This window comes from Lates calcarifer, linkage group LG5, assembly GCF_001640805.2.
Source record: "Lates calcarifer isolate ASB-BC8 linkage group LG5, TLL_Latcal_v3, whole genome shotgun sequence".
Classification (NCBI taxonomy): Eukaryota; Metazoa; Chordata; class Actinopteri; family Centropomidae; genus Lates; species Lates calcarifer.
Genome location: NC_066837.1, coordinates 11,091,119 through 11,117,657, shown reverse-complemented (window position 1 = coordinate 11,117,657; position 26,539 = coordinate 11,091,119). Strand labels below are relative to the sequence as shown.

Below are 26,539 nucleotides of genomic sequence, written 5' to 3'. Positions count from 1 at the left end.
TGATGAGCTGCTGCAACACAGTCCAGAGATTTCCACAGTCTGACAATCCAAAACACTGTTCTTATTTATGACCTCTCCGTCTGACAATGCTCCAGATATAAACTCATCTAAGACTAATGCTTTTTGTTTCAGATTATTAAGACTTTGACATGTTTATCCTGTCAGGGCGACACCCCAACATCTGCCCATGTATCAGTGATCCACGACACTTTCTGATAAAGACACGTCTGACACAGCGCTGATCTGATCTGACAGGAGAGTCACTATCCTCTACAGATACAACCACAGCTCCCATCAGTCCTCTGACATACAAAGCTGTAGCCGTTAAATGCTACACATCCATTTTCATGTTTTTTATATTACACAGCACACACTCAACTTCAGCTCGGAGTATGATGAAAACACAGAGGATGGACGCTGGGGTCAAACTCTGAGATGCAGCAGATAAACTGTAACTTAAGTTGGAAAACAGGTTTTTAACAGAAGAAGAGAAAAACAACAGCAGCGGACACGCCTGCTCCTAAAACGTCCAAAAGTTTGTTTGTTTTTTTTTTTTTTTTACCATGTCATTAATTTAACTAACAACTGAAACCAGGGACCTCAAAACCAGTGTCTGAAAAAACTACAGCCAGCTTTAGTACCAGAGACTGTCAGAGATCACTGATTGGCTGCTGGTCCACCCTTCCTATAATCACACAGCTGCTAACTGCTACAGAACAACCACTGTCTACCTCTCTTTATGTTTTCTAACTCTGAATCGACGACCGACTCGCCTCAGCGCTCAGTCTGAGCTCCCTTCACTGACTCCATTCTTTTGGTTTTTGGAGCAAAAACACTGGTGTGTTAATAGCAGTACAGTGTTTTAGAGGCTGGGACCAATTTGGATTCAATTCAGTCACTTCAACATACAGCTCGTATCACTGATGACAGGAATATTTTCACTGTATAAATGTGACAGTATTGGCACTTTAGTTTGAAGACACACCTCCTGACACTGCTACAGTGCAGATCTCACACTGATCCTCCTGCTTCAGCTGGTCGATGTCTGGAGCTGGGAGGACATTTAGGACTGGAGGCCGTGACCGGGACGCTACGACAGATCATGTTTAACTGCTCTGAGAGGAGACGCAGCAGATAAACATGATTTTGAGAAGTGTAATAGAAATTTAGAGAGGTGGTATAAACCTCTAAAACACCATTTAATAATCTTTCATCAGTTACCTACATTACAATTCCAGTGATATTATTTGAATTGATTAAATTGACACAGAATTGATCGCCAACCTTTATATTTTCACTCAATAGAACTATACAGACCACATGTATTCTCACTGATAGTGTGAACTTATAGAAATAAAACTATATTCTTCTGGTAATCATTGTCAAGCATCAGTTCATGTTCAACAAGCAGATGTAGAGAGGAGGAGCGGAGGTGAGGACAGAGGAGGAGGGTGATGGAGGTGAGGACAGAGGAGGAGGGTGAGCGAGATGAGGACAGCACACCACACTATCTATATTTCACCTCTAACACACAGAAGACTGTGAGGTTTTAACACACACTTCATCAGAGGGGATTTGTTGATACACAGGCCTGGCCTGGTCTAATCCCACCTCCAGGTCTCCTAAACGGGGGACCCAAGCTTCTGAAAGGTGAAGACAGCCGTAAGACTCAGAAATACTTCATCGGACAAGTGGGCAATCTAAGATGCCTTCTACAGCAACACATGCTATAACATTTTAAAGTCATCTGCTAGTGCTCCTGTCTCGCCTTGTCTTCCTAGCAGTTTGAAACTACAAACAGATGGTACCAAACATCTGCAAACAACTGGAAATGAAAGCTGCCTCTGTGTCCAGCTGCACCAAGAAATGGAGATAAAATCTTGGGGAGGTCTTAAACATTTGAATTCACTACAAACAGGAAGGACATCCATTTCTTTAAGCTGCAGTAAAAGGTGTCGCTTGCAGTGACAAACCCACTAACTATTATTACCATGCTCTTTCAAATACCTCCTTTAGCACATTGCTAAACTCCACCCACACCAACCATTTATCCAGCAGCAGCAGCAGCAGCTGTTTTCAGAGAAAAGCTCTGATGAAGCACTATCTGGTTCAGCGGCAAACAGCAGACAGACACAGCTCGTAGAGACCGAGCGCAGTGGAGTATTTAGCAGCTAAACAACCAGATATCCCTTTGAAATCCATAAGAGACCAAAAACAGAGCTAAAAGAGAGAGGACACCTGTAGCTGGGGCTGCTGTCTAGTTCCCAGTGTGTTAGCAGTTAGCTCGTCAGCTACAGTAGTTCAACAGTCAGCTTTGCCTGAGCAACAAACTCTGCTGCGAGCTGCAGCTGCAGTTCACTTCATCTGTCAATGTTAAATTCAAGGAAACAAAACAAAGCAGTGTCATTGTCTTTGGTTAAAGAAAATAAAGAGTGACTGGTTTCTGGACTTACTGGTGAAGCTTCTGCCCACTGTCCACAGGTAACTGTGTATCATGAACTTTACCTGCCACTCTTATCACCTGACACGTCTATGTTTGGAGCCTGGAAGAGCCGATATACGAGGCAGCTACAGCTCAAACCCTGCATATTAAATGAACCTAATGTAGGAGCCATACTGTGACAGCCACTCACTCGTCCACTGAGCCCCTGTGGAGATAAAACTAGGACGTAAACCTTCCATCAGGAGCTGCTTCTCCGTGCAGACTGTGCTCTTGAATAACAATGTGAAGCTGACAGATTCTGGTCACAGAGCTACTGGACACTGATGTTGTGTTACAAACACTGATCTCTGTCATGTTTTTGTCTTGTGGGGTGCACTTGTGTGTTTGTAAGGTCTGTCTGATTGCCAAATAGCAACACACACACACACACACACACACTTGAAATGGAAGATCAGGTAAAAGGGAGTGATGGAGACAAGGAGGAGAGTGAGTGCATGATGGGCCATATACAAGTGTTTTAACATTTAAACACAACGCAACAACCTGAGACTAGTGGGGGGTTATAGGATGACAGAGGGAGGGAAAAGGAAAGAGAAAGAGAGAGAAAGAGAAAGAAAGAGAAAGACAGAGAGAGAGAGAGAGAGAGAGAGAGAGAGAGAGACATAGAAATAGTGCAACAAAGATAAGTAAAGCAAGACACCTGTTGAATCTGGGAGTATGGTGGACAGGAAGAGGGAGGGCAGAAAAGGTAAAAAGACAAAGGAGAGAGAGAGAGAGCTCTGGGAGGGAGGAGAGAAGGGGGAGACAGTGAGGAAGGGAAGGATTGAGAAGAAGATTTGAGACATAGGAGCAGTAGTGCTTTCAGGAGTATGGCTGTGGAACTCCATATCCTGGTCTGTAGATGGGTCTCCCCGTTGGTGACTGAGAATTGGAATAGCTGGGCCCGGCGGGGTAGCTGTAGCCGCCATAGCTGTAGGAGGCCGGGTAGGGTGCGGGGCCGCTCTGGGGGTGGCTGGGGGTGTACTGGCCAAACGCTGAGCCTGGGTGTGGGGCAGGGAATGAGGGTTGGGTCGGGTAAGGGCAGGAGGCCGAAGCCACGGGCCCAAAAGCGGGCCTGGGGCTGGGGTAGCTCCCTGCTGGGGCGAAAGGGGAGCCGGAACCTGGGTAGGGAGGGAACTGTGACGAGGGGTTGGCCGGACCGGAGCCTGCCGCTGCCGCCGCTGCTGCAGGGGGAGGGTTGGGTGGGGAGACAGGGTAGGGACTGTAGGGGAGGCCGGAGGAGCACCCTGCGGACGAGGACGCCGGCTGAGAGGCGTTTTGGTAACTGGAGGACTGAGGTTTGGAGTTCGGCTGCTGCTGATTTGTCGTCGTCGCGGTTGTTGTCTGTTGATCCCACGGGGAGGGTGTGGTGGCGGGGTCCTGGCTGACGCCTACTGATGATGTCATGGTGGTGGGATTGCCCTCGCTCCTCTGTCGCAGGATGTCCTGGAGTTTCTCTATCCGCACCCGTCTTTTGTGAGCGAGGGAACGCAGGGAGAGGAAGCGGTCGAGGAAGGAATCCAATGGGAGAGAGCCCTCCAGAAACTCATCAGCCAGAGCCTGCAGACAGACAGACACACACACACACACACACCCAGTGATTCCTGCTGAGCACATCACAGCACTGCAAGTACCAAGCCTCCTCGTCACAATAACTCTGGATAAGTAGGTCCAGTCTAGATATGATGAGATGAGATTGACTACACCTTGTCCATCTAGGCTACAGTGACATTCAAACATCAAGTGAAGTTTAAGTGAATCCTTTTTATCTACATTTATGTATGAATTTGTCTGGACAATGATGTAGTGCACATAGCGTGTATTCAGAAAGTATTCAGACCCCTTTACTTTTTTCACATTTTGTTAAGTTGAAGTCTTATGCTAAAGCTAAAATAAAAACAAAAAACATTTTTACCCTCATCAATCTACACTCAATATCCCATAATAACAAGGGCAAAACAGAACTTTAGCAATGAGACTGTAACTGAAACAACACAGTGAGTGAGTGAGTAATCAGACTCTTTGCTATGACACTTGAAATTTAGCTCAGGTTCCTCCCATTTCTCTGGATCATCTTTGATTGGTAGAAAATAACCTCTTTAATGTATGTCTCTTTGTGCCTCTGCACACATACAGCATGGAGATCAACACAGGAGAGTCAGGTTGACAATTTGTCACATTAAGTTTAATAAAAGCTGTTAAAAAAGTGCTATAAATCCTGCTATACCCCTGACAAGAGGACAGGCTTTGATCCTTCTTAGCTGTCAGTGAGGAAATACTGGAGAATTTATCAAGGCATCTTACAGAATACCATCATGCTGTGATACTGCTGCTAATGTAAGAAGCTACATCATGATATATCACAGTATTACCAGAGCAGGGAGCTTCTAAGAGACGCACTGTGAATAAGGACATGCGGCACATGTGGAATGTGGCACAAAAAGAAATAATCCCTAAAAATTGATGAAAAATCATGATAAATAATCATGGTCTCAATGCTGATCAAAATAACTGTGATTATGATTGTGGCCATAATTGTGTAGCCCTAAACTGAGCATTAAGTATGCAGCTCTTACACAGCCACCGTCATGTGTGTCTGTGTTTTTAACCTGGTAATTTGTTGCTTCAACCTTAAATCTCCTCATAGCTGCTTACGCCACATATCTGTGGCCTTCCAACTGAAGATTGTCAGCTAAATGTCGAACATGAAAAATCTGCTGTAAGCCAGCTGCTAACACCTGCATGTGTGTGTGCAGTCTTACACAGTTACACACTGACCTCTGACTCTGCCTCGGTTTTGCTGCCCTCTGTCTGTAGTCTGGAGAACAACGCCTCTGGAGACACCTGACCCACCATCCCATCTGAGGAGGAGAAGAGGAAGAGTGGGGGATGGGAGGAAGAGAGAGAGAGAGAGAGAGAGAGAGAGAGATAAAAATACATCCCAACAGGAAAACTGGATCTGGTGTGTAGTGACATTATTACAGTGGTAAGTGTGACTGGATACAGAAAAACCACAGCAATCTACAACATCTTCACGTATCAGATTAGATTTTTCTGTTACACCCAAAATTAAGAGAAAATCCTTGTCCATAGTTCAGTCATGTTGGAGACTGTGAACATGAATTCTCATGTGTTCTACTTGTGTCCTAGAATTGTACAGTTTTAGGGAAATGTTCACTTGGTTATCGTTAAAATTCTGGGGTGTGATATACAGAGATCATGTATGATGTTGTATTTTGGTAATATGACAGGAGATACTGTGTTAGAGAAGACCAATATTTACTGAAGATCACAGCACAAGAAAACTGGATGTGAATTGTGAATTGTGAAAACAGTGTAGAGAGAAATGTTTTAGCCCATAACTCAAACACTGTACCCACATTTCTGGCTATAGTTTCTTTCCACAAAATTGCAAAAATATGAAACCTATTTTTTCAAACTCCTCCAAAGCTGTATGTCCAATCTGCACCAAGCTAACCACTTCGTATGTCTGGATTCTCATGATGAAAAGTTATCAGAAGAATTTTCATAACCATTGCCTGTCGCGTCCAGTCAAAACAGAGAGAACAGCATATCTTGGCAGCAATGACTGCCATTAGCATGAAACTTGGTCCAATAATTTGTCACGCCCTGCTGAGTCAATGTGAAAAATGTGGTGCCAATCAGCTACTAGGTGGGTGCTTTGGTTGCAAAATACTGAAATATATAATTATTTTTTCCAAACTACTCTGACGTCGAGTGTGAGAAACGTGAAACAGCATGAAACTTTGCATGTATCACCTGTGTCCTCTCATGACGACAAATTACTAAAAGAGTTCTGATCATACAAAAACTTTTAAAGTTACAATGGAAAAACTTGTTCTCATACACAGGAAGTGATGTCATATCTTCACATATTTCTCTCTGATTAACATAAAACTTGACTCACTGGTTTGCCGCACCACAGTGACATTATGTCCAAATTTTGGCATATTGGCCACTTGGTTACACAAAGTTGAGAAATATGTTTGGATAACAGTAGAGACTGAAACCCCTCACTGAAGTTGTTCCACCACCTCCTGACATTTTCCATGTTTTATGGCAGCACAGTTCAACCTCAGTTATTGGCTAAGTTGGTTGTAAGTTTGATCCTCCATTACACTCGTGATGTTAAGTGACTGTACTCAGCTCATCTCTCAGTCCATGTCCAAGTCAACATGGTCAACTGTGTTTAACTGAGTCATAATATCAACTGTCCTAACACCGACCGATCAGTGTGAGGAGGTCTTAGACTCCCACCCCCAACTCCCACCTCTCATGGAGCAGTGCTGTCTGTAGGTTTCTCTGACAGCCTCCAGCTGAGAGTCTCTCCACCAGCACCTCCTTCTGAGACTCCAGGCGAGGCTTCATGTCCAGGTTTTGCTCAGCCAGGCTGCGATTTGCTGCCAGTGCCATCTCTCTCTCCAACTGAATATTCTGAATCTGAAGTGGAGACAGACAGATGTCAAACACTGGTAACAACTACATTTAAAGCACTTTGTGGATGTCACTAAAGGCAGAGGGATCATGGTGTAGGTTGAAAGACTGGGCACCAACCCTCAATACTTCAATGTGTCATTCAACATTCAAAGTCCAATAAAAAGTATGAACAAGCTAAAGGGAAAGCTGTCTGTAAACAGACTGATTATCTTAGTCTGCTATGAATGAGAAAAAAAGCCCTCCCTGTCTCTGCCAGCTGTACTAATAATAATAATAATAATAATAATAATGCTCTTTGGAAAACTGTTTTTTCTATAGTGATCTGCAGTAATAGTTATTATCACAGCCTTTGCTTTATTTTCCTTCAGGAGAGACAATAATGTTCCAGTTTTTCAAATTGGAAATGGAAAAACTGGAGCATAAAAACCATCCCTTTATCCACATATATCTACCATCCACTACCTGTTTTTCATTTTAGGAAATGGAGAATGCAAAGAATAAATACACGAAGACAAAAGAATCATTTCTTTTATAAGAAATAACCTGCTTGGATCAGTTTAGAGACACAGCGTAAATTACCACGGCAGCAGGCCTCAGGTAAAACCTGTCCACTCTTTGTAGTACAGGTTAATCAGGAAATTACACCTGACGTCACTAAGTTACTCTGATAAGCCAGTAACCTCTTTTTGTAGTACAGACCTCTGGCTTGCTAACTCTTGACTCCAATTAGCTCCTTGTGTGCGTTAGTAGTTAAATAGATTGTGTAGGTTCCTAATTCTAAGTTGGTTTAAGTTGTTAGATGTTAGATGCACATTTTAAACAAAAAGATTCAAACAATGAGGGAAACGTAGGACTGGGTGATATGGCCAAAAGCTAACTAATCCAGGGGTATTTGTAAGTGTAGGCTGTGGGCCAGATGGTCATTCAAGTCACGTCACTGATGCTTTTTAAATAATATCTAAAATCAAACCAAATGAAGGATTTTTGTCATCAAAAAGTCTGGATCTTCAGCACTTAGAGAAACAAGCTGAGCAAAAAGCCACCCAGTGTTATTTTAAGAGTCTGGTCTGTTTGTTTAGGGAGGACACCTCTGTGGATAATTCATCTACCAGTAAATCCATCTGAATGATGAACACTGAAGGAATCCCACAATAAAAACAAGCTCAGCTAAGGTTAGCAGCAGCTCAGCTAAGCTAACAGCCCCCCCGATGTCCTGTATTCACTGAGGAGCACCAGAAAAAAATGATTTTTAACATAAAACCACTTTATTCAGTGTTTTTTCAAGTTTTAATTGTCAGGTCTGTTTGTTTTGGAGAGGAGGGGACCTCTGAGGAGAAATAATGACATGTATGAGTTGTTTACCAATGCAAAAATAAGTTCAGCTAAATTCAATGTGTGGTTGTTTTATCACCCAGCCTAGATAAACGTATGTAAAAATAATCCCAGTGAGATAAAGACTCAGGTGTCTGAACACCTGGTTTACACAGTTTGTTATACTTTTACAATGAACTGACATCAGTTCATCACAGATTTCTTTATATGGTGATTCGCTGCAAAGCTCCAACTCCAGGAACATGTTCTCCCAAAAAAGTCTACCTTATAGGCATTTAATGTACTTCGGGATACAAACACACAACGGTGCAGGTTTACTGTACAGTTTTTTGGCAACAGCAGAATAATATATAGCTTTGGTATTTCCTAGCAGCAGACATTTTCCACTTTAGTCAGCATCTTTCCCCACATACTCAACTATAAACAGACACATCTACGGAAAATAAATTATATATAGACTGTGACTGAAAGACTAATACAATAAGTATGTAATGGGAACAGACATCCTGCTGTAATCTTTGCTGCTGCAGATGCTTGTCCTGTCCACTCTCATATTCTAGATCAGATTCAGCCTCGAACAAGATTTGAGAAGTTGACATTTTCAATCAATAACATGATGTTTCTGACCTTTAGTTACTAGTAACTTCGTTTTACAGTTTTTTCAGAACTTCCTCTTTAATATTGTCTATGGGACAAATGAATGGGACTTTCGCTGCAGGAACCAGGGCCAGCTGAAACAGTTCCTCACATCTCACCACTGTATTTTTCCAGTAATGAGTGTGTTGTTGTGTGCTGTGCTGTTGTTGTCAGTCTGTGACTGTGAGCTAAGAGTAACTGATGCTGATTTGTATTGTGTCTATATGTACAATGACACCAGGAGGAGGAGCTGGCGTGATACACAGTCAGTTTGGATTTTTAATTAATTAGAGCGACAGTCTGGATGGTTTGTGTCACGTGATTACTGAGAGGTTCAATTAACTAAACACCCCGCAAGTTTCCAGAAGTTGTAGATCAAAACCCTGACTTTTCACAGAGGCATTTTGTATGAATGCTCACCCTCTTTGAAAGCCAGACTGGAAAATGGAAGCCTATGGAAAGTAAGGCATCATTTTTACCTCATCAGACTCCAGAGCCATAGACTCCACCCTGTCCGGGTTGTCCAGGAGATCCTGTAGCTCTGATTGGCTAAGGTCCTGGAGCTTCTCCATTTGATTTGCCAGGATGGCTGTCCGTCACATGGAAACCAGGAAATGAAAGTTAAAAACAATGTTTAGAGACAGAAAGTGAACAGTCACAGGCCTTACTTCTGAATCTTAATGTCCCTAACCTCGAGTAGATCATTAAATAGTCACTGACTTATCAAAATAAACCATGTCGCCTACAGCTGCTTCTCCATTAAGTTCCTACTATGTAGGAGTCTATGACCAAATGTGGGTATTTGTTTTTTTATCAACACAAGTGTTGGTACAGATATACAGACAGCTGGCTACTAGCTAGCTAGCATATTAAAGTCATCCTGTAGACACACAGTGGAGGTGAGTGTTCACTGAGGAGAGAGAAGGCTGAAAAATGAGCTGCCACTTACACGATGCTAGCAAACCAAATCCCGCCTGACACTGCGCCGTGGTGACATCCAACACTACCTCTCTGTTCCCACTGACAGCTGACGTGACACGGCCTCGAGATCTTCGACCTGCCCTAACTCCGTCCGCCGAATCGAATCGTTAGCTAGCTACTCGGCGACGTCTGGTCTCAGCTGATGGTTCGCGTTTCAGCTATCTGATGACAACAACAGTCGGTATGATCGCAATGTCAGGCACTCAGCCACCGTCAACTTCGAGGGAAGCCCAGCGGTTTGTCGATCAAAAACGGAACCCAGGATGACGTCGCTGTCCCTAACGACGCTGTTCACGCGCCTCTGTGTCGCGATAAAGTTTATATTACTAAACACGTGCCCGCAGTCGACAGAACGCGTTAGAAAAGCGCCAAATATTAGCTAAAATGAAGAAAGTTTCACTCAACACTGGCAGAAACCGCCGCCATTTTAGGAACTATCCACGTTCCGTGGTTTGCGGGGGTGTTCGGGGCAAAACAAAAACATTCTCAAACAGCACTAGTCAACTAAAATTAACTGATTTCTACATTTCCAATTCTTACCGTTTGCCGATATGCGTAGGAGTATTTTTTTCGACTGTGGCCGTTTTCCTTCTGCTGTCCCCTACGTGGCAGGGTAATGGTGGGGTCCTGTGTTCAGCTGATATAAGGGAAACCCTTCACTGTGTGACGGTGATGTTCCAGCTCCCAGTGTCCGTCCACCGGTGCTGTCAGTGGATGTATATCTGTCACTCTGCTCAGCTGCAGGATCGCCACAGAGACCGAGCTCAGATAGAAAGTACGACGGTACCACTGTCTCAGTTATAGCGGCTGCAATCAGTGGCTTCGTTAATGTTTATGCATAATTTATTAATGCTTCATGGTTCACTTATTAACATTTACAACAGCAGACCTGATAAATCACTGTCGAGCACTTAAATGATTTATTAACATTTAGTAGTATTCAGTTCAAGCAAATTGAGAAAACGCCTTCGCCAATTTAACAACACGCAACAAAACTAAACAGACAAATGCAGCAAATATTCTTGACACAACCCATCACAGATACAGGCTGCCAAGTAGCAGCAACACTACTGACCAGTAGTCAATAACTTCAGAAGTCACAAAGTGCTGAACAAGCGCTACTCAGGCAGGTTAATAAAAAAAAGTGGATATTTGCACGTTCTCTGTCGACAAAGGTTGTGACAAGACATGTCACAAGTACTATATTATTACTATATTATTTTTCAGGCATCTTGTATCAGTATGATACCAATGAGAGCAGTCACAAATACAGTAATGAGTAATATTAAATAAATAAAAGTGGTAACAATAAAGATTATTTAAAGTTTGTGGATTTATTGAAGGAATGTTATACAACAGTAATTCTAAAATAACAAAATAATACTTCATATAAGACCTCAATCGGTTGTGTTTTTTAATTGAAGTCGTTTTTACGATGTGCATATCACTTTTTAAAAGTGGAGACATTCATACACCAACATGCAATGTGGTCTTGTGCAGATATTTAACTGTTGTTCTCAAGGGTTTATGAATTAAATTATATTGTTCACAATGAAAGACAGGCCTTCATGTTTAACTTGCCTAATACATGTAAAACAAAAGACATGATTAGCAACAACACTCAGGGAGGCTGTAGTATTTAAATGACGCCATTCTCCTCTGACCTCTGGCATCAATGAGGCATTTCACCCAGAGAACTGCTGCTCCCTGGATACTTTCTGTTTTTCAGACCATTCTCTGTAAATCCTAGAGATGGCTGTGAGGGGAAAACCCCAGCAGATCAGCAGTTTCTGAAACACTCAGACCAACAACAACCATGAATGCATTGAGTTGCTGCCATGTGATTGGCTGATTAGATGTTTGTCTTAACGAGCAGTTGAACAGGTGTACCTAATTAAGTGGCTGGTGAGCTACACATCAGTTGGGATGTGTAGTCAGAAGGCTGCCACTGTTGGTTTACCTGGAAGTCCTCACTATTGAAGCCACTGTGGATCTAAGTTTGGTTGACCCTTCAAACTTGCCTCCTCCAGGAATAGGCCATGATTTACCATGTGATTAATGACTGTGGCCTCTGATTTAATCAGAAACAAGTGTTCTTGCTCCTCCATGACATCATAAAGAAAGCAGAGACAGCCCCTTTGTGTATGTGGTAACGAGGCACAGATAAGGTACACCTGGACAGGTCGTTAGCTGAAATGACAGTCAGGTGTTTCTGTTTTTACTCCATGCACATTTTAATGCAAGTATGACCACTTAAGTATAGATGAGAATCAGAATAATTGTCTTATATCAAGAAGACAGTTTCATTAGTCTGTCACAATGCAGCATATTTCCATCCAATCATCTGAGTTTTGTTAGGTTTATTTTGCTGTAACTGTACTGAATGTTGCAGGTGGTGAATGATGGCGATGGAGCCTTGATACTAAACTCTATGTTCTGCTGCTGCAAAAAACATTTCTAATGTGAGGTGTCAGACTGAACTGGTTTAAAATGTGAATGAAAGATAAATGAGGAGCAGGAGGTGAAAATAAACTTCTTAAAATCTGCTGTTTGTCTCAACACTTGTTAAACTTCTGTCCTGTCAAATGACCACAGGTCCCAGGATGGAAAACTAGTCTCAGTCTTAGAGACAGTTCACACCACTTAACTCAGACACGGCTGATATTTTGAAGTTTGCTGTGAGGTGTTGTCCCCTACAAATATACAGAGGTACAGACTATGAAGACCATACACTGTAATACAGCAAAAAGCTCCTGCTTCAAAAATGATAATCGAGTTGAAAAACATACACACATTTTTATTTTCTTTGATGTGTAAAACATGTAAAACATTACAAAACAACACATGAATGCTATTTGTTTTGTGTATCTGTGATGGGGAGAACAATATTCAGAGATTCACAGAGAGCAGGTTTGAATATTTACAGTGCTTTTTGTCACATATTATTATTTCCCACCCTAGAAAAAAATATAAGTAGAGATTACACATATTAAGTCTCTGTATTTGGTTCTAAGTATTCCAATACCAGACCAAGTTGTTATCTCTGGGGGGGGCTTGTTAAACTTGTTAAACATTAAATATTTTGGAAGAAAGTCATTTTTGTTATTGAGTTACCACATTAAAACATTCAGTAATGAATGGCCCAGCCTACAGTTAACACACCACATAACTCAGAAATCCTCTATGAAAATAAAACCCAAAGTTAAGTGTTCTGTTAAATGTAGCTCAGCTCCATGGTTTAGTTGTTGTTAGCTGGCTGTGTAGCCGGGATGACCCTTTGAAAAACACAGAAAAGGGAACCAGACTGTAATCCTAAACAGTGACTATATTTTCTGGATTTGGTAACCAGGTGTAGCTGGTTTCCAACTGTTGTCCATCCTGAGTTTTAAAGAGCTGGAGAGCTGATCAGATAAGAGATACAGTATGTGATTCACACTTCACAGAAAAGACAGAAAAAATCTTATCAGAAACACTTATTCCTTTTTGATCCTTTGATCGTCTTTAGGTTTATCTTGGGATCCTGACAACCAGGTTAGGAGCTGATGGCAAACAGGACTCATACATGTGATGTTCTACAGTGTAAAAATCGACATATCAGTGCTCTGCGGTGGACAAACACTGTGACTGAGGCTGTTTCTAAATGACCTCAGACCTAGTTTGGCATTTCTGTATTTTCCAAGGTTTGTTTAGTTGTTGGTGGTTGAGCTGATGATGAAGAGTTCAACACACGGATGTCCTCTGTGTGTGTTACTCTGTTTTGAGTGCTTTGAGGGCAGAGACAGACAGGAGGCAGTGCAGGACCACAGCTCCAGTGTCATAGAGAAGCAGCAGTAGTGTCAAACTCCAACAGTAGGCCTGCAGGAGACAAGAAATACGCTTCACCACTCTATTTTCATTGTTCAAGATTGTGAAACTACGTGATGAAACTGACGTGATCTATAGCAAATATACTAAAATCTACTCTGAAGACAGGACTACATGCACCAGTTTATTCCTCTTATTAGCATAACCATTATGATCTTTCCACTATGTTTTACCTTAACTTGAAAAGAAAAGTTTAATCACACTGACCATCAGGAGTTCCCCAGGACACTCGTAGTATGGTCGTCTGTAGTCGTGGTCAAAGACACCGGGCATGCACGTTTCCTCAGTATTCACAGTGCTGAGGCTGTAGGAGTAGAGGCAGAAGGCAAGCAGCGCTCCCAGCAGCCCGGCCACATTACTGCAGGCACAACCTTGAAGCTGTGAGGAGGGATTGGTTGATTGATTGAATTTATTGGATAATTTAAAAAAAAAAAAACACATATAAAACTGCAGTCATTACACACGCCAAGTTGTAGACAATACAATTAACTTAACATAAGTGATGATTAAATAAACAGCAGGCAATGAGTAGCTATTTCAACACTCAAATTTCTTGGTCAAAAACCTATCTAATAAATAATAAAATTAAATTAATAAAAGTATGACCTGAGTACACTACATGGTGTGAGTTCTGTGAAACACTCACTTTCAAATTAGTGGGCAGATTATTCCACTGTACTGCTGCTCTATAGAGAAATCTGTTTTTTTCCCATTAAGTTATTGAATGATTGAATTGCTATGATTGACTCTTTACAATGAGAAATAGTTAATCAGATATTTTGGAGCCATATTTGTAACTGTTTTGTAAGTGATTATCAAGGCCTTGAAGATCCATCACTGTGACATTTTTAGACAAATTGTACACTGATTACATGAAGGTAATAGTTTGTTAAAGTACAGTAATATATACAAATCTCCTATGAACTTTTAGATCAGTTTATTATGTGAACTTACAAGTTGTCTGCTGGGGTTCCTCTCGTTGGCCATGGTGAATGATCCTCCTGTCACAATCTACAGGACACAGTTGTGGACTGTTAACTGAGAGGTTGATGCTGCTTTAATCAGAGTAAATTACATGAGGCAGAATATTTGAGAACTTGACACTTGAGTGAGCTAAAATATATATTTCTTACATTAAAATGTGATGTCCTTTATATACATTTATTGGGAAATTAAGAGTTGAAGCTGTTGAAACTATCAACAATCAGACTAACAATCAGAACAAGAAGCACTAGGTACATACTATCATTCCTAAGACAAGTGGCAGTATGAAGAGTTTTGGTAGAGTTTGATCAGCATAAGCGAGTGGAACAGACAGCACCACCTGGAACAGCCCCAAGAGGATGGTCACAACCTACACAGACACACAGATTTAGCATTGCAACCTACTGAATGATAATTTATTTACTAATTTGGATGTTAGACTTTAAAGTCAAACAACACTGACTCAGACCAGAGTGGATAGTGTCCTGAGCTTACCCCAGCAGTTTCAGGGTCAAACCAGGCAGTGAGGCGATGTAACCTGGGTCCAACTGCTGGCACTGCCCCCTCAGAAGGCATTTTACTGCAAAATAGGAAGCTGATGTCAGATTCAATAGTGGATCTTAATGAATGCCAACTGAACTCTTCTGGATTTTCCAAGACTCCTGTGTGACTGCAAGATGATTATATTATTTGTCAATAAATCATGGCATACTTACTAAATAACGGCAGGGTATCAATAAAGTATTTACTGGGACTGGTAACTATTCTAGAAAAAAATGGAAGTAGAGGGTAAGAGAACAAGATGTTAGATGATAAAGGGAATGTAGAAATAAAACACAACATCTCCACAGTGGAGGGTAGCCTCAGCCTCAGAGCCTTCAGGTGGATGCTGGGTGGAGAAATGACTCATAAAATGCTATAGGAACAGTATCATGTGAGCAGTGCCACAGCAGACAGCACTGACAGTTTAAATACACCACCACAGTTAAAAGGGTGCTTGGATTTATGTTGCAGTGTGGGGACATATGAGTGTAGTGATGCCTGCAGGGTTCACTCCATGCATCCCGAGTCCTGAGTTGTTATTTTATTAGCATTAAACAACCACATTCCCACTGAGCCTCACTTATTGGCATTCTGTCAAAGCAGCTGGGAATTTGATGACTGGCTACACTGACTGTTATTGTTATCTTCCCAAGCTCCTACAGCATTAAGTGTGAATAATACACTGTTGCCCATAAAGTTAGAATAATTTTTTCAGACACATTCCTCTTTTTATTCCTATTTATACATATCAGTAATCACCTTTGACCAGGTGCAATGATTACATCCTGAGTCCCAGTCACCAGTTTTGTTTTGAGAAGAGGTAAAAAAAAAAAAAAAAACTTTATGGGCAACAGTGTATATGGTGTTATTGTGAAATACTGAGTGGGGACATGTGCATGTACGTAATGATGTAATGATGTAGGAGAAGAGCAGTCAGACAGAGTAGCACTGATTTGCAGAACCTCCTGGTTCTCAACAACACCATGATGTACACTAGATGTAAACAGACTGAGCGCCTGTTGAAATGTTAACCCTTAAACACTTCTAGGATATATGTTCTCTGTGACTGTTCCCTACATTACAATATGCACAACAGATAAAAATGAAAGGGTTCATTAAACTTTCAGACTGTAGTAGAAAAGAAAAGACATGAATAGACCCAAAGAACAGACCACATGATCAGGGACACACCACTAAAGAGGGCAAGGGACAGTGAGAAACCAGTAAAACTAAGTAGCATGGGTGTTGTGCTTGTGCAAGTGCATTCATGTGTGTTTCTGCAGTGTGGGTATCTCTTCAGACACGGAGGAAGGGATTGAGAAATAGAGAACAAAAGTAGGTAGTGAAAGAGAGAAAAAAGGAACAGAGAGGGTGAGTGTGTGTGTGTATGTTAGTTCATCAAAACCACATGTCAGAATCCTCTTAGGAAAGACAGGAATGCTGGAGGATGAGAAGCAGATGTAGTGGGAGGAAGAGGAGAGGAGGAGGAAGAGGGCAGGCAGAGTAAGTAAAGAGTGAGGGCCAAGTAGAGGGGTTGTACAAGGCCCCATGAAAGTGAGGGGAACATTCTGTCCTTTACTGCGTCTAAAAACAAATCATTTATTTTAGGGATTTGGGGTATTTATTTGGAATTTACAGGTGGACCACCATACCCTTAATGAAAGTAACAATCGTTACTAACAATATGTTTATCCTCTAAAGTGAGAGTAAATATACAAGATGGGAGGCAAGGCAAATTTTTTCAGTCACAATACAGAAGAATTTGCGGGAAATGCACAGGGTACATACAAGCATTATTGTTATTATTATGTTAATTAGGCTGCATAGTAAAACTATAGGAAACAGATTTTTTAATCAGCCGCTGAATGTTTGTGGGGAAAACTCTGATACATCACTAAATGAAACTATGAAGGCAAAAAGAGTAAAACATGGCCACCACAAGCCCCTGTTCCAAGGTGTAAGAGGTGGGATTACGGGACTGTGCTGACTGGAGTTGTACTACCAGGGACCTATTTCAGAAAGTGGATTTAGTGAGTTTTTTAGTCCTAAGTGAAGGGAAACTTTTCTGTTTCAAAAACAAAGATCACTTAAACTGTGAGCTAGCCTGAACTCAAAGCAAGCTAACCTGCTGACTTTTAAAATTTAATATTACTTTACTTTAAGTTAAAAAACTGAATTAAATGTGGGCTAGATTAAAACTGAGTTTTTAAATACAGGCTGCATTAAGTCTGCATGCAAAAAACTGCATTTCAGTTACTATATTTAAATACACTACTACAAGTTGACACATGGTCAATGCAAGATTTTCATCTGCAGATCACCAAAATCATTATTACTGGGTCAGACTATGAGGTTACAGTTAATAGAGCCGATACAGATAATTCTATTTTATATCTTCTCATCTTCACTTTGTTCCCATCAGATTACAGCTAAATGAATATATATAATCATTGAATCTAATAAACAGTAGAATTCCAGCTTTATCATTTGTGTGAAGCTTCTTCCTTTAAGACTGAGAGGGACATTAAAATCTGCTAAATAATGTGGTTTAGTGAACTGAACCCTGAATAAAATATGGATGGCGGATGACCTTTGATTGATTCTTTTCTCCAACTCAGGCTCTGTCACTCGCTGCTGTGATTTTTTCAAGATAAATGTGCATTAGTGGTAAACATTAATACTTCTACCTTCTCTAAAATGGAAGCTCTGCACCTTTTCTTAGTTTACCACAGGTTAAATCACCATGGCAGGCTACTGTCTGATTCCCTGACAAGGTTTATAAAGTTAGTTAGTTAATACCCAGATTTAGCAGTTGACCTTCACCATAGTTTATTACATTCACCAGAGTCAAAATACATGAAACAGTTCCCCTTTTTATTTCAAAGACTAAAACACTGCATATTTTTAATGTATTGAACTGGTAATCTCTCCCTGGTCACCTTACGAGCTACAGTCAGTCTAACACTTAGTCGAAACGGTTTCAGAAAAAGCAGTGTGTTACTCACCCCGACTTTAAGTTTGCAAGTCCTGGAATATCTGAGATGTCTGCAGATGACAGCAGGAAGGTTTGAGCGCCTCACTATTGGACTGTTTCTCTGTCCTCTAAATGAACTTTTAACGGTGAAAAATCCCGACAACAAATAATTTGTGGAATGCACAATCCAGGAGAGGAAGCGAAGGAGGAGCTGTGCTGGATCTCATCCAGAGACGAAGAACAATATCTCCCTCTCTCTCTCTCTTTCTCTCTCTCTCTGTCTCTTGTTCTCTCCTGAAGAAGAGAGACTGCAGGGAAGCGCATTAAAAATCACGAGTGGTCGAGAGAAGCTCACAAAGGAGGACACATTTGTTACTTATCTGGAGATAAAATAGGTAGGACTCAGACGTTTTGTGTTTTCCAGTAACTACACAGCAGCAGCAGCTGAGAGGCACCGCGTTACCGTCAGGGTGAGAGAACTCTGTGTCTGTTATTAAATAGATGCTGATAGAGCTTCAGAGCTCAGGCGCACAGAACTGTGTTTTCCCCAAACAACTTTGGTGTCAGTCTGAGTCAAATGAGCGACAAACGTGCGCAGTGCAACCAATTAGTGCGTAAAGTGTGCGTAAACGGAGACGATCATCCAGACTGATCGCAGCTCTGTCTGTGCATGATGTGATCACACTGCAGTCACCCTCAGTTGTATTTGTGCCACTGGATTAGTCCACTCCTAAAACTGCATCTTAAATAAAAGTGGTTTGTGTTTCAGAGCTTTAGCAGAGTGTAACAGCGCGCTCAGTGGGGACTGACCGCTGGGGAGATAAAGCCTGCAGAAACAGAAAAGAAGAGCAGTTTGGTTTCGTAAGCGACAGCAAAACATCTTCTGCTATAACAATACATCATGTAGTGAACACTGTGACCTGTCAGATGTCTCCACAGAGTTACCAGCTCATAGCAACACACCAAAGAGCTTTAGCACCTGCATTAGACAGCTTGTAGAGTCAGGACCAGTTGTCTGAATACTCACTGACATGTTAAAATGAAGATGACCACACACTAAGCTTTAATAATGTGAGTATATAGAAGGCTGAATTTCACATCACACAAAAATACATGGAAACCATAGTTACCTGGAAATGTGGGGAAAAAACTGCATTCAAATGTCTAAAACACAGCAGCATTATTGGTTGTTACAGTATGTACACTACATGTGGTTTGTACTGAAGAAGCCACGTGAAGGTTCTTAAAGCTATTTTAGATTTAGAACAGTTTTTAAGTGCAGATATTTCAGTTGGGGGTTTTGGGCTGAGGTATGTTCAGTTCAGACATTTAATGGTTATGTCTTTACACGTCCTATCAAGTCAAAGCTGACAGAGAAAACTATTTATGCTAACTACAAACAAAAGGTTAAATAACTGAATTATCTGAATTATTTAGAGGTAAACACAGCCAAAAAGCAAATAAAAATACCAGTAGGTTATTGTATTTCGCTTTACTGATGTGGGAACAGTCTGTGACCTGATCTGTATGACCCTGCAGTTTGGACAGTGAACTCATGGCGGTGGCGGTCTCCAGGGATCTGACAGTGCAGGTGCTGGAGGATGTGAATGCTGTCAAGCTGACTGACAGACAGCAGGCCCTGCGTGCTGCCATCCAGAGAGGAGAGCCCAAATGTCTGGGGGTGAGGGTTTTTGTCAGCCAGATCATTTTCACACACACACACACACACACACACACACACACACACACACACACACACACACACACACACAATCATAACACTATGGACAACAAAAAAGGATTAATGATTAACTTTGTAACGCTCCTCCAAATGCTGAGAGAAAGTGATTTTGAAGATTGGAAGGTGTGGTGAAAAAACATAAAGGTTTGGTTCAGTATTTACAATGAAGAAAACGTTGGTTTGTGTGTGTGTGTGTGTGTGTGTGTGTGTGGATATAAATGCCTTTACACAGTAACATTGTGGGTTTTTTGAAGGTCCCTATAACGTCAGTCGTTAAGTTTTCAGGTGAAGACTTGGTTTAAGGGTAGACAAGCAGTGGTTTAAACCTCCAGGAACCTATAATGTGAGTCAGTGTAATTCCCTCTGAAGTGATGGGAACATCGATGTGTGTGTGTGTGTGTGAGCAGGTGAGTCAGGTGATGCTGGGGCTGATGGTCATGTCCTACTCCATTCCTCTGCACTTCACTGAGCTCACAGAGGTCGTCAGTCTGGGGGTTCCCTGGTGGAGCGGCCTGATGGTGAGTCTGTGTGTTTTTATCTGCCGACATCATGTGACAGAAATGTGCTTTGGTCAACAGAGCAGAGGCATCCTCATGTTTTCATGTCATACGCTCTTCTTCTCTCCTTTGTGTGTGTGTGTGTTCCCAGTTCATCGCTGCAGGAGTGGTGGCTATCATCCTGGACAAACACTGCACCATGAAGATTGTGAGTCTGAAGACCACACACACACACAGCTAGATAGACTGTGTACATGCATGCTTGTGTACAAACACCCAACATGTCTTGAATTCCTCTTTCCTCCTCCTCTCTAATATTGCAGCTGTATCCAGATCTAAACACTCAGGGTTTAGTGATTATCCTGGGGGGACATCTGGAGAACTCATTAAATAATTATTTCATTTTTGCGGGCGAGTGTTGAGACTTTGTTACAAATAACAAAAAGATTTATTTTTTTTCCCCCCATAGTGGCCGGATAAGCACATGTAGGCAGCAGTTCTCATGAAGAAAACCTTGTTTTTCTTAAATAAGTCAAAGTATGACTGAACCAACTGAGCATGTTCACTTTGAGTTAAGTGTGTGTGTGGTGAATAAAAATAAAAGTCTGTCATAACTAAGGGATGGTTCAAGCCTGAGCCAAACCTAACTATAAGCTTTATCAAAAAGGAAAGTTTTAAGCCTACTCTGAAAGGTACAGAGGGTGTCTGCCTCCCGGACCGAAACTCGGAGAAGGTTCCACAGTAGAAGAGCCTGATAACTGAAGGCTCTGCCTCCCATTCTGCTCCTGGAAACTCTCAGAACCACCAGTAAACCAGCATTTTGGGAGCGCAGAGTCCTAGTGGGATTCCAGCCTGGAAGTAACAAAGAAAATAAGATAAGATTCTTTACAGTGGAGCTGGAGGCCAGTGCAATGCCATATATTGTAACTACATCGTTAGAAAATGTATCTCTGAGGTGTTCAGGAAGTACAACAACTTTGGTTTTGTCTGAGTTCAATAGTAAAAAGTTGCTAGTCATCCAAGTCTTGATGTCCCTAAGGCATGCCTGAAGTTACAGGTCAGCTTCACAGCTGTCTCTGTCTCTGGAACAGTTTCTCTCAGCTCAGAATTAACCTTTGTTTTGGAATATGACCCCAGTGCTGCTGCAGCCACTGCTCTCATTACCGCTGCTGCTGTTACTCCCCCTCAGATGTTTGAAATACTGAAATATTGCGTTTGTTTCATCAGCTGCAGGTGTGTCTGATGGTGAGCGTGGCGTCCACTGTGCTGTCAGTGGTAGCTGTGATCATCTACTCTGTGGATATGGAGAAGAATCCTGAGGTGCCCTGCGTCAAGACGATACACGGCAACTGCAACGACAAACACTACGCCACGGTTGGTGTCACCACGCTGTCGTACAAACTACAACAGCTTCATGCTCAAAATGTAAAGTGGAAGGAGTTAGTGAAAGGAACTTGTCAGGTGATGCCAGGGCTGATGGTCATGTCCTCCTCCATTCATCTAGAAGATAAAAGTGCTGATCGTTAGCTTTATATTGAGCCTTTTTTAGAGTAGTACCTCTTAAAGGGACAGAGAGTAATTGAGCCACTTAACATAAAATAACCATAATCATCATATTGGCTTGAATATCTGCCTGTTTTTGCTTTAAAAGCCTTTATGCTACAATATGTGTGTAATTATGCTGTTTTCATATCATTTGTAGGCACTTTCAAATGATATGAACAGTTAAGAAAACCCAGAATTTCAAGGCAAATTACTGCAGTGGATTTTTGAATTTTGAGGCCAATTCAAACTTTTAAAAAAAGTATAATCACAAGTTCAAGTGACTCTTTTTTTGTACATGATCACAACCCAGAATTTTTCATTTGTTTATTTTACTCCAAGTTGAAGTAACTTAAATTTTCTCTTGAGCAAGGAGAGATTTTTTTCCTCTTTATCCCTCACAACAGCTTTTTCTATTTCTGGAGTTCATGCAGTGAGCTCAGGAACTTCATGACTCAAATGTCTGATAAATGTACATGCAGATAAGTTAGATCAACAATCCACTGGACATTTTTTCAACTGAACTCCTGATTATTACTTCTGAAAGTGACAATGAAACAATTCAAACACAGAAACAGAACTTCCTCTTTTTATAATGAATCACAGATAAAGATTCAACATTATCAGGACTCCTTCACTGTCACTGAAATAACACGATGGCTTCATTTGTTGACACTACTTACAGCAACTCCTCATTGTTATTTATGCCAAAGAATATAGGTTGTAGTTTACACAGTGTGGGTTTTCTCTCTGCTGATGTTCTCACAGGCCTGGACTCTGAACATCCACATTTCTTGCTTATTTCTATCTTTTTTTTTTTCTTCTTTTTTTTGGGTGTTTGTTTGTTTTTGCTTCAGTATGTTCTGTAGCAGGGAAGCACATGTGTGGTCTGTTCCAGTCAGGAACAATCCGCTGTTTCACTTTGATTAGCTTAACTGCATCACTGCCCGCTCCATTGTGCATAGTCTTTATGTGAGGCGGATAAATAACAGTGACAAGCTTGGCAACTTACTGTGTCAGCTTCAGGTGAAACTGTCAGCACAGCAACAGGGTCACAGCGTTTGTCTGAAAGAGGCTCGTGACACTGGAAGAATTTAAACAGAATTTTCTAAAGACTTAAAGTCTCCAGAGAGACTCCATCCAGAAACTTGAGGACACCATTAAAGTTACAGTTCCACATTTTCCACAGTCCGCTTGTGTGTGTACTGCCATTCACAGAGGGTGCAGGGTGGGTCAGTGTGAAGTGAAACTGAAGGAATGGCATTGAAAAAAAATCACTTCCCTTTATGAAAAACTGTCATTTTAGTTTGTAACTTCCTCAAAGATAACAACGGCAATGATGGAAAAGAAAGCATTTTAAAGGTGGATTGGAAAATCAGCTTCTCTTTAACAGCTTCATTTCTTCTTAGGTAGGTCTTTACAAGTTCTGGATTTGGGCAATTTATCCTATTATTCCTGGCAGATCCTCTCCTCTTTGGCTGAGCTTTGTCTTGGCTTTATATTCGGGGTCATTGTCGTATTAAGAGCAGAAACACCACCTCAGTTTCAAATCCCTCTCCCTGTCCCTGCTGCTGAGAAGCTCCTCAAATTATGCTGCCACCACCATGCTTCACTGTAGCGATGATAGTAGCCAGGTGATGAGTAGAGCCTGGTGTTTGCCTGACATAGTACTCGGAGGACTTTCCGTTGATGCTCTCAGGGTGTTACAAGGTGAGAGGCAGAAAGTCCAGCCGTCCCACGCTAGAAGCTTCTCTCCTCTGATGCTGGCACAGGAGCTTTTCAGTGCTTCATTGCAGCCAGCTGCAGCTCACTGATGGCTGATCAGGTAGCACCTGACAGGAGAAGACAGGAGAGGAAAGGGACAAACAGAACACCACAAACACATACAGCCATAACAGCCTGGTACTATGAGTTACCATAAAGGCCTGATTGATGGAGGCGGTCGTCCTTCTGGCTCATTCTCCACCTCTGCAGAGGACATCTGAAGCTCTGTTAGAGTCTCTGCTGGACCCCAGTCAACCTCTAGACACTTCTCAAGGATGATTAAAACAAACAGGATGGAGTGCCACAGCAAAGTTTTTGATTTTTAATACATTTGCAAAATGTCTAAACACACATTTTCCCTGTGTTATTATGGGTTATTGTGTGTAGAATGATGGGGAAAAATGGCAATCTTATCCTTTTTGAAATCTACACTGCAATGAAGAGTGCAAAGATAAAGAGGTCTGAATACTTTTTGAAGCCACTTACACTACATGTAACTGGGGTAAAAATCAATAAATAAATTCTCGCTCAGCTGCCGTCAAACATGAATGAATATGTTGTGTGTTTGTGTTGTGTGTCCTTCACATCAGAGGCTGAGCAGAGGAGTGAAGTCGTCCCTCCTTCTCTTCACTCTGGCCCAGACAGCCATCTCTGCCGTCGTCTGCTTCCTCCTCTTCAGACAGAGACACAGCTTTGGACAGTACGCTGTAAGACTCCAACGCTTTCTCTCACTACTGAAGCCCCGAGTACCAGTGTCAGTTTCATGGGGAAGATTGTTGCGGATGTTGAGCTGAAATCATGAAATGTTGCTTCCTTTTTTCAGCGAGCCTGAATGCATCTTTGTCCAAGGTGCTGATGCTGTCTCTCTCTGTCTTTACCAGTCTCTCACTCAAGGTGCTCCATCTACCCCTCAAACACTCACCCCCCCTGACCTGAACTGATCAATCAGTGGACCAGTAAAGGAGATGGATCACTTCCAATCAAGATGATTGATTGGCTGTCGTTACGATGGTGATGTATCACCTGCTGTTCAAACTGAATTTGTCTATCTCTAACTTTTTTTTATTTTTATCAAGACCTGAATATTAGATTATTGGTAAACTTCAGCCAAATGATTCAAAACTTATAAATAACAGAACTGCAGCTGAAGAAAGAAAAGCAGGACTGTGTGATTTCATTCAATGGTTCAAATGTATGATGAAATGAAAAAAGACATTTTGCAGCATGAAGCGATCGTACTCTCCTGTGGTAAAACATAACCCTGACTATTATAGCTAACTCTCTGGGTGGTACAGGATGCAAAGTGCAGCCATGCATGTATGTATGTGTGTGTGTGTGTGTGTGTGGGCCTATTTGTAGCTGCAGCTCACAGTGAACCTGGGCCACACATTACTTAAAATAACTCAAACTTACATTATAGTTACATAAAAGTGTCAAGGTCACCTGCGTGTAATCAAGATGAGATAAGTGATTTTAGGTCAAATACACCCAAGTGTAACACCGGTGTGTTTCACTGCTTATAACTGGTGAAAATGATATACTGGCTGGAAGGCATTCTGGACACTCTCAAAAGTGGTCAAAGGTTTAAACACTGCATCATACTGAATCTGATACAGTCTGTGAGACAGCTGATCTATTTTACATCAAGACAGTGAGCCCAATATAACTCCAAGGCTACACAGGAGTGCTTTCAAATGGCACAAAACAATCTAACTCAGGGGTCATTCACCAGCTGTGCTTACAGCTACAACACATGGTCCTCATCAGTCCTGTGCTCCACCTCCATCAGATGGAGTTTGCAGTGGTTCAGCTGTGTCAGCAGCCTCTGATGAGGACTATGTGATTCAGATGAAAGCCCAGACCACCAGTCAAGAATCAGTTGCAGGTTGTTCACGCACTGTCTCCATCAACATGTGAGCAGATGTTTAAAAATCAATGGACAAAATACAAAACTGATACAGACTTCTCCTCATAGACTCACTTCTGCTACTTCCACAAGAAGTGCTTACTCTAAATATTGACTTGAATGAGAGGAATAATTTGTCTTGACCAGAACTGCACCAGTGGTTCACCAAAGGTACTGCAGTGCACAGAGAGTCACCACAACACCAAACTAACATGGGTTCAGTGCATGTGAAGAAGAAACCTGCACTTTGCTCCATGAGTCCACACAGACAGAAAGCCCTCTCACTCGTCTCCTATTGATCTGTAAATGTTTTCATGCTGTAGTTTGCAGTTTTGGAACAAATGTGTGTTTGGTACGGTGTATACAGTACGGTGCACTATTTTTATATTTCTAGACATTGTTTACACAGTGTTATACATGTTCATCCATGTTGTACTAACTCTGATATAGTTTTGTTTATTTTACACAAAATAAAATCATATATACATATACAGCGTATATGTCCAGATCACTGTTTGAGTATGGATCTATAAAGACAACTGAGGGAGTGGAAATAACAGAACAAACACTCTGCTGGTTTCATGTTTCAGAGCAGTGTTGGAACATTTGTATTTTCATCAGTCCTTGGTTGTAAAAAATCCACGCTCACTTTTTATTGAACAGTTCGAATTATTGCAGTTTACACAAGAGCTTTTTTTGTGGGGGTGGGGGTCGGGGAGTTCAGACAGTTTTTCTAATTGCAGAAAGCAATTTTTAAAACTTATTTAGCAACATTTTTAGTAAAATTAGAAAATTCCAAAATCATGGGGAAAATACTTGAAAGTTAGTTGGTGGA

The 26,539-nt window shown here is 41.5% G+C and overlaps 3 protein-coding genes across 4 annotated transcripts; 1 reads left to right on the top strand and 2 right to left on the bottom strand.

Annotated features, from left to right (window-relative positions):
• Window positions 1-1,272: 1,272 nt before the first annotated feature.
• vps37c (VPS37C subunit of ESCRT-I) lies at window positions 1,273-10,032 on the bottom strand. Its single transcript, XM_018661581.2, is given in 6 exon segments — window positions 1,273-4,042; window positions 5,261-5,343; window positions 6,774-6,826; window positions 6,828-6,943; window positions 9,388-9,497; window positions 9,858-10,032. Coding segments are annotated over 5 exon segments (1,083 nt in total). The 5' UTR covers window positions 9,481-9,497; window positions 9,858-10,032; the 3' UTR covers window positions 1,273-3,304.
• Window positions 10,033-12,665: 2,633 nt separating this feature from the next.
• On the bottom strand, window positions 12,666-18,434 carry si:dkey-9i23.16 (uncharacterized protein LOC571915 homolog). Its single transcript, XM_051070571.1, has 6 exons — window positions 18,286-18,434; window positions 15,233-15,317; window positions 14,997-15,107; window positions 14,708-14,764; window positions 13,961-14,131; window positions 12,666-13,744 (listed from the first exon to the last, which is right to left on the bottom strand). Exons 2-6 carry the CDS (start codon window positions 15,311-15,313, stop codon window positions 13,637-13,639), a joined length of 528 nt encoding a protein of 175 aa, XP_050926528.1. The 5' UTR covers window positions 15,314-15,317; window positions 18,286-18,434; the 3' UTR covers window positions 12,666-13,636.
• Window positions 18,435-18,501: 67 nt separating this feature from the next.
• tmem176 (transmembrane protein 176) lies at window positions 18,502-26,193 on the top strand. 2 transcript variants are annotated; one of them, XM_018660922.2, is made up of 7 exons: window positions 18,502-18,649; window positions 19,794-19,935; window positions 20,403-20,513; window positions 20,644-20,700; window positions 21,720-21,866; window positions 24,389-24,505; window positions 24,680-26,193. In XM_018660922.2, exons 2-7 carry the CDS (start codon window positions 19,810-19,812, stop codon window positions 24,737-24,739), a joined length of 618 nt encoding a protein of 205 aa, XP_018516438.1. In that variant the 5' UTR covers window positions 18,502-18,649; window positions 19,794-19,809; the 3' UTR covers window positions 24,740-26,193. The 2 variants fall into 2 exon arrangements, with proteins under 2 accessions (XP_018516438.1, XP_050926527.1); XM_051070570.1 differs by having other exon boundaries at window positions 18,576-18,724.
• The last annotated feature ends 346 nt before the right edge of the window (window positions 26,194-26,539 follow it).